The sequence below is a fragment of the Echinops telfairi genome, unplaced genomic scaffold (assembly GCF_000313985.2).
Source record: "Echinops telfairi isolate 266 unplaced genomic scaffold, ASM31398v2 ScPeMD7_7475;HRSCAF=8513, whole genome shotgun sequence".
In the NCBI taxonomy this organism is placed as follows: Eukaryota; Metazoa; Chordata; class Mammalia; order Afrosoricida; family Tenrecidae; genus Echinops; species Echinops telfairi.
The window spans coordinates 27,031,554-27,040,402 of NW_022111379.1; the positions used below are offsets into that span (position 1 = coordinate 27,031,554).

At 37.8% G+C, this 8,849-nt stretch overlaps 1 protein-coding gene across 1 annotated transcript in view; it reads left to right on the forward strand.

Moving 5' to 3' along the window:
• Positions 1 to 8,069, forward strand: part of TRPM1 (transient receptor potential cation channel subfamily M member 1) — a 166,498-nt gene extending 158,429 nt beyond the window's left edge. Inside the window, exon 27 of the mRNA XM_030884308.2 lies at positions 6,790 to 8,069. Within this exon, the coding sequence (XP_030740168.2) occupies positions 6,790 to 7,984 (1,195 nt within the window). The 3' untranslated portion in view covers positions 7,985 to 8,069. The remainder of the gene's footprint in view (positions 1 to 6,789) is intronic.
• Positions 8,070 to 8,849: the final 780 nt, after the last annotated feature.

Here is an 8,849-nt window from a genome sequence, read left to right on the forward strand (position 1 = left end):
ATCAACTTGACTTCCTAGTTACTGTATATACTCGAGTATACGCCAACCGGAATATCAGCCAAGGCACCCAATTTTACCACAAAAACTGCATTAAAAATGTGCTGAAAAACTCAGTTTATACATGAGTATATATGGTATATACAGAACACTCTATTTAACAATACATTCTTCTCCAGTACACATGGATCATTCTCAAGAATAGAACACATGCTAGGTTCATAGCAAGTATTAACATATTTATTTTCTCAGATCACAATGCTGTAAAACTAGAATTCAACAATAGACCTCAACAATAAAGATGAACACATGGAGATTGAACAATTTTTAAATTTCTTGAAACAAGAACAATAGCACCATTTATCAGAACCTTTGGGACACAGAAAAACATTCAGCAGATTATTCTCAGCCATAAGGACCTAACAATTGGGACAGACTTCAGGTGAATCCATTTTTATCATAAGAGTCTTTATTTTATCATGCCATATCACAGATGAACTTTTATTTTTATCATAAAAATCCTTTGACACAAAAGACAGAAACCCTTTTGCTTGCTTGGTCCTTATATAAAACTTCCCTAACAATCTCACAGCTTAGATTACACTGGAATCCCAGACCTTGAGCTCCATGAAAGTATAGACCATGGCTGGGTTTTGTTTCAAGGAAATCCTCAGAACTGCACATGTTTCCACATATTAGGAGCTCATGTTTTAAATTGTCTTTTATACATCTGTTTTTGAAACTTATTTATTTGGAAATATTTTTAAACATACAGAAAAGTTGCAAGAATGTCATAAAAAATGAAATATATGTTAATGAATGAATGAAAAATGTTGTCACCTGATTTAATACAAATTTTGATCCATCCTCAGAGTTCCCTTCTGTAATATAAAATAGGAAACCATCTATGCTCCCACTAGGTCAGAAACTTTAGTACTACTATCAGGAACTAGGTACAGGCTCATAATAAATATTACATCACCTGGAATTGTCAGGATGAATATTTTATATCACTGAAAACAAGTGTTGGGGTTGACAGGCATCATCACATAACCAAGAAGCCTGGAGGAATACAAATATTTTATAAATAACTTCTGCAACCATGGTCAAGATTCGTATTTTTTAACCTAAATATCCTATTTTCATCATACCGGGTTGATAACTGGTACCATGCACCCTTATCTTTTAGGGCTTAAAAGACATCTCTGTCTTCTGTAAATCTACCAATTAATACATTGTTTGTGTAACTAGGCAGCCCTTTTTAATGAGTTCTAGATAAAATGAGGTCAGAAAATTAAACCTGTTTTATCAAACAGATTATATAATCCAATGCATTTTCCCCTTTTCCTGTGGCTGCAAGGAAGTTTAACATTGAAATTAATATTCAAGTATAATACATATATTAGAGAAGGGTTTCAGAACATATGATATATATTGCCTCCTTACTTCCTTCTCTTTATTCTTATATCTTCTATTTCTAGTTACATAAATTTTATATTATGTCTCTGATATGAAATATGCAGGATATAAACCATAAATTATACATTTTAAGTACAGTTTGTCATGAACGTTAGGAGTTACAGGCTTGTTATTGCTAACCAAACCTACAATCGCAGGTTCTGATTCCCCAAAGCACACTGGGTTCGGAGGTTTCCTGTTATATTGGTGTATCTGAGTTAAGGTCTTGAGTGTTATGTAGGCTTGATGGGTAATGAGCAATCTGTGATCTTGAGGTCTTTTTATTTGGCAACCTCCCTTTGTGGCTAATTGATAATGTACTTTTAGCAAAAACTCCAACAAGAAGAAGATAACTAAGACAATAACTCTAAGGGAAACTGAAAGAGTGATCCGTCTTAGAAAGGAGGCTGGTAACTCCTCTGATGTAGAGAAGATCATAGAAAGACAAGCATGCAGTGATGAAGTATTTTGGGGAATGTCTCAATTTTATGAAGTGATAAAAGTCTAGATTGCTTTCATGGAGAAGGTTTAAATACAATCTTGGAGTGTTAATATGACTAGTCAATGATGTTCTTTACCTGACTTTAAGAGTCAGCTCTGAAACTGATGCACACATCAGGCAGAAAGAGATGCAATAATAGTTTGACTAGTCATATTAACACTCCAAGACTGAATTTAAATCTTCTCCATGAAAGCAAGGTGGTAGACATATGCAAGCCACATCAATACAATACACTGGCATACAGGTGGTAGACATATAATGGGGCTTCAAAAAGTTCATGAAAAATTGAATTATAATAGAATTTGTGCCTAAACTCTTTGAAGTCCTCTAGTGTTGTGGAACCTAACAATATATAACTGAATTATGAAACATTATTTGTCTTCAGTTAAACTACTTTAGGGTTTAATGCTCAGCTATTAACCAAAAGGTTGGCGGTTTGAACCTAGTTGCTCCACAGGAGAAAAGACTTGGTGATCTATGCTCATAAAGGTTACCAAAACCAAACCAATGCTGTTGAGTTGATTCTGACTCATAGTGACCAGCAATCTAACTAGAACCACCAGATCAGAAAGTGAACTAAGTCTTCTTGCAGATCTCCAGTTGCCTCTATCTCTGTTTTGGTATATCTGTTACGTAGGTTACGTAAGTTTGAACATGATGCTGTTATTGCGTGCTGTTGAGTCAGTTCTGACTCATAGTGACAGTACATGCTAGACTTCCCCAAGAGGCCCCTGGACTCAGTGGTTAATTGCTCAATTGTTAGCAGAAGATCAGGCACTAGTTTCTCCAAGGTAGGAAGATGGGACAATCTGTTTCCAAAAAGATTTACAGCCTTGGAAAACACATAGGTCAGTTCTATCTTATCCTGTGCTGCAGTTCTCAGCCTATGGGTCATGACCCCTTTGGGGATGGAACAGCCCTTTCACAGGAGTTGCCCAATTCATATCAGTAGCAAGATTACAGTTATGAAGTAGCAGTGAAAATAATTTTATGGTTGGGGTGGGGGGGCACTACAACATGAGGAACTGCATTAAAGGGTCGCGGCATTAGGAAGGTTGAGAACCACCTATAGGTCACTATGAGACGGAATCAACCCAACAACAATGGTTATGTTTTGGTAACCTTTATGAGAAGAGAGCATTCATGATTCCTCAATCAATTTCCAGTCTTGATTCAGTTTACACACCCACAGCCCGCTGAATTAACATAAGGCCATGTCCCTTTGAGCAAGGGCTCCACTACACCACCAAAGGTTTATACTGTTTGTCTTCCTCCTAGCCTTCCCTAAAGGGCCCTGCAGCCTTGCATAAGAGCAACTGTTCATAGGAGAAAAGGAAAAATCAGACTTTTCAGTGATTACTAAACATTGGCTCTGAATTGACACTAATTCCGGGAGACCCCAAACCTTTTGAAGGTCCACCAGAGTAGGGGTGTATGTAGGTCAAGTTATTAATGGAGTCCTAGCTCAGGTTCATCTCACAGTAGGTCCAGTGGGTCCCCAAGCCCATCCTATAGTGATTTCCCCAATTCTAGAATACAGAATTGGAGAAGGCATATTCAGAAACTGGCAGAACCCCAGGCAGAATAAGGGGTATTATAATAAGAAAAACCAAATGTAAGTCACTCGAACTGCCTCTTCTAGGAAAATAGTAAGCCAAATGTAATACTGCATTCCCGAAGGACTTGCAGAGATTAGTGCCAACATCAAGAACTAGAAGGAGCAGGGATGGTGAGTCCCACCACATCCTCATGTAGCTAACTTATTTGGCCTGTGCAAAACTCAGATGGACCTTAGAGAATGGAAATTGATTATTGTAAACTTAACCCAACAAAAATGTAGTGAGGCATGTTTAGATAGGCCACTAAACTGAAGGGTACGTTATTGAATTTGACCTGTCCTATAATTAAAAAGCAGGTACAACACCTGGTTGGCCTATTAAAATTTTGGAGGCAACTTATCCTTCATTAGGTGTGCTACCCCAGTATATTTATCAAGTGACTCAAAAAGCTGCCAGCTTTGAGTGGGGACGGAAACGAGAAAAGGCTCTGACAGATTCAGGCTGTCATGCAAGCTGCTCTGCTACTTGGGCCAAATGATCAATCTGATCCAATTGTGCTTGATGTATCACTGACAGATAAGAGATGTAATTTGGAGTATTTGCAGACCCCTATTGGTGAATCGTAGTGCAGGTCCTTGGGATTTGGGAGTAAAGCTCTGCCATCATCTATAAATAACTACTCCCCTTTTGAATAACAACTTTTGGCCTCCTACTAGGCCTTAGCAGAGAGCGATGCCTTACCATGACCCAGCAAGTCATTGAGCTACCCATCATGAATTGAGTGTCATCTGACCCATAGAGTCATAATGCTGGACGTGCAAAACAGTGCTTGGTAATTAAATGGAAGTGATACATACAAGAGTGGGCGAGATAGAGCAGGACCTGATGGTACAAGTAATTTGCATGAATCAGTGGCCCAAATACCCATGGTCTCCACTTCTGTCACAATACAATCTTTCTCCCAGTCTGCATTATGGGAAGTTCCTGATGATCAGTTGACTAAGGAAGAAAACACGTGTACTTGGTTTACTGATAGTACTGCATGATATGCAGATCCCATTAGAACATGGACAGCAACAGAGCGACTGCCCTTTTCTTGGACTTCACTGAAAGACAGTGGTGAGGAGAAATCCTCCCAATAGGCAGAACTTCAAGTGTTACACCTGGTCGTTAAGTTTGCTTGGTAGGAGCCCAAATGTACAACTGTATATTGATTCATGGGCTGGGGTCAATGTTTGGCTGGATGATCAGGGACTTGGAAGGAGCATGATTGGAAAACTGGTGACAAGGAAGTGTAGGAAAGAGGTAAGTGGATAGATCTTCTGACTGGGTGAAAATATTAGTGTCTCCTCATCAAAAGATTACCTTTACCAAAGAGGATTTTTAATAATTAAGTGGATAGGGTGACACGTTTTGTGGAAACTAGGCATTCACTTTCGCCAGCCACTCCTGTCATTGTTCAATGAGCACTAAGTGTTCCATAAACAATGGCCATGGTGGCAGGAATGAAGGTTATGCAGGAACTCAACAACATGGCCTTCTACTCACCAAGCCTGACTTGACTACTCATTGTTGAGTGTCCAATCTTCCAGCAACAGAGACCAATACTGAGTTTGTTCATGGGGCCATTCCTCAGGTACATAGGACCATTTCCATCATGGACCGAGCAAGGTTTTGTTATAGACACTTACTTTGGATACAGATTTGTGTTCCCTGCATACAGTGTCTCTTCCAAAACTACCAATCATGGACTTTCAGAATGTTTCATACACTGACACAGTATAAAACACAACATTGCTTTAGATCAAGGGACTCATTGCACAGCAAATGAAGTGTGGCAATTGACCCAAGCTTGTGGAATCCACTGGTCTTACCAGGATGCAGCTAGCTTGGTAGCACAATGGAACGGGCTTCTAAAGATACAATTATGGCACCCGCTAGGTAGCAAGACCTTTTAGAGTTGAGGCGATGTTCTCTAGGAGGCTGTATGTGCTCTAAACCAGCACCCAATATATGCCACCCGATATATTTCTCCAATAGCCAGGATATACAGATCCAGAAATTAATGTGTAGAAATAGGTGTGGCAGCACTTCCTATTACTCATAATGACCCATAGTAACATTTTTGCTTCCTGTCCCTGCAATATTATTTGCAGATCTGGAATCCTTAGTTCCAAAGAATGGAATACTCCCACCTGGAGACACAGGACTGAACTCCATTGAAATGAAAGTTAATGAGTGTGCCTTTGGAACCACAGGCAAAGAAATGTGTTACTAAACTGAGTGATGTGATTGATATTGACTACCAAGGGGGAATTGATTTAGTATTGCATAATGGAGGTAAAGAAGATTATGTCTGGAATCCAGGAGATTCCTTAAGTTGTCTCAGTATGACCATATCGTGTTTTTAAAGTCAATTGCAAACTACAGAAACCCAATTCTAACAGGACTACTAATGGCCCAGACTCCTCAGAAAGGAAGATTTGGGTCACCCCACCACCCAAAGAACCATGTGGAGGTGACGTACTCTCAAAAAAGTGTGTGGAATGTGTAGTTGAAGAAGGTACCGTAGCTATGACAACATGACCAACTATAGAAACAAAGGTTGTAATTGTATGACTATTTCCTTTTTTATGCATATGCATCTAATACTTTTGTTCACTACAAAGTGTAGGAGATAATGGGGTTAGTGTATTAACAATTCATTTTCTAAATCCCCTGAACTTCCAAGAAGGATTTTAATTTTTTTAATTTGTCATCATAACTATTTCTTGTTGCAGCCATCCTTTTTTTATTAGCTATAGCTAAGAGACAAAAGCTGAAACAAATGCTGGAGCTAGACTATGTGCATTTACATCTCAACTCCACTCCTCTGTGACCTTGGGCAAATTCCTTATACTCTCCTTGAATTTAATGTTGTCATCTATAAAATGGGGCTGGTAACAATAGTATCTATCTCCTAGGCCTGTTGTGAGGATTCAGTAAGAACACTATCTCAATAAATACTTGATAAGGAACATATAAGGTACTTAGAACAATGGCTGGTAAACAGTAAGCATGGTACATATTGAACATTACTTCTATTATTCTCTCCTATCCCTCAGTATATTATATGATGACATTAGTCATATTAGAAATACATAAATTTTGAAAATTTTCTCAAGGTTCATGGGTCTTAAGACACTGAAAATTCATATAGCAACAGCATTGCCTTTTTACTTTTAATATGTTGTTAACCTGATTTTAACAAATCTATCCCTTTTTATTTACCAGAGTAGAAAATATGTCAATGAGGCTGGAAGAAGTCAATGAAAGAGAAAATTTTATGAAAGCTTCTTTACAGAGTGTTGACCTTAGACTTTCTCAATTAGAAGACTTGTCTAGTAGAATGGTGAATGCTCTTGAAAATCTTGCAGGAATTGACAAAGCTGACCTCATACAGACACGATCTCGAGCTTCTTCTGAATGTGAGGCAACTTACCTTCTACGGCAAAACAGCAGTAATAGTGCGGATAGCTACAACATGTACAGATACCATTTTAATGGAGAAGAGTTATTGCATGAAGATGCTTCTCTATCCGTGTCACCAGTGATGAGATCAAGGGGGAAAGCCTGTTTTTACTGTACAAAGGAAGAGAAAGATGCAAAAATGCATGTCGTGCCTGATCATCAGGACAACTTTCACTTTACATATAACACAAACCCAACAGCAATATCAGATGGCAGTAAACTTACATCAGACAATGTAAAGAACACATCAGAACTACAATTAGGTCCAGCTATTGGGATTTCAACCAATAATGGAAAGCACATAGACTCTGGAAGAGAAAACATTGTTTCCCCCAAATTAAATAAAGCAGATATTATGCATGGACAGAACAAATCAGATTTTCAAAACACTCAGCTAACAATAGAAATGACCGAGGTAGAACGCATTGTTTCTTATCCCTTGGGAGAAGCAAAACTTACCCGCTATTACCCTGATGAAGCTTTCAATACGTATAAGTCAAGGAAATCCAGAAGCTTTGTATATGCTCATGGAAGAACACTGGTCAGAGGGGTTAATAACTGCAGTGCAAAATACAGTTCAGGATTGGACCAAGCAGCCCCCTCTACAGTACAACAATGGAGGACAGAATGGAAATATCAATTTCAAAAGATTACACGTTCTCGTAGTACAGAGATTCCTTCCATTGTATCTGAAGCTACAATACTCGCCAAACAGAAAGAGCAGTTTGTAGACACTAAAGATGAAAATTCTATTTCTGGTAGAGTCCCTCAAGTCTCTCATTTATCCCTAGCTGTTACTGACAAAACTGAAAAGGAAAACTTACTGTCTGTGAAACAAGACCAGGCTTTTGGATTCCCATCTATAAGGTCAAAAAGTTTGCATGGCCATCCTAGAATGGCTAAATCCATTCAGAGTAAATTGGAGAGATCCAGACATTCAAGCAGTACAAGTAACTAAATATAGTAGTTGAATCTGGAATCACAATAAAAGGACAAATGTATAAGCAAGAGAAAATATCCACACAACTGAATGCTAATGTACTCTCTACTTCCTTAATCTTAAAAAAAGACATATTAATAAATTTATTTTGGCCACTTAAGCAGTACAAATCTCTGAAAACACTTTTATTGAAAATGTTTTTGTAGATTGTACTTGCTAATTTAAAATGTAATACACTAAACAGAGTAATTTTGTTAGTATGTTAGCAAACTTAGTGTGTTAGTTAGAATAAAATCAATACTCCACTTGAAATAACCAATACAGAAATATTACAATAGTCCCACTTCTGAGGAAGGAACTCTGGTAGTGTAGTGGGTTATGAGGTGGGCTTATAATCAAGGAGTCAGCAGTTCAAATCCACTGGAAGCTCCAAGGGAAAAGGAAAAAGAAAGATACATTAAAAATAAAGCAAACAGGGAAGAAAAAGAAAATTATGAAGTACAAGAAGAAGTGAAAGGAGTCATAAACATCATATTTCTAGATGTCATTCAAAGGGACCTACCCCTGCTTTAGACACTAGCAATTGTTAATCCTCTTTCAAAAACTCATTGGATATTTATTATTTGGAAACCACAAGATAAAAAAGGATACAATGGTATTAAACTTTAATAATTTATAATGACCAAGAGTTCTGTTAAAATATAAAATAAAATATTCAAAATGCATTTTCCTGTTGTCATATACTCCTTGGAAGTAAACACAGATTCATTGTACTTCCATTTATGCAACTGTTTGTACAAAGTGATAGCTAAATTTTAAAGGATACACTTCAGGTGGTAATTGTCAAGTACACAGAAGACAGCATATGACAAAGGACACAATG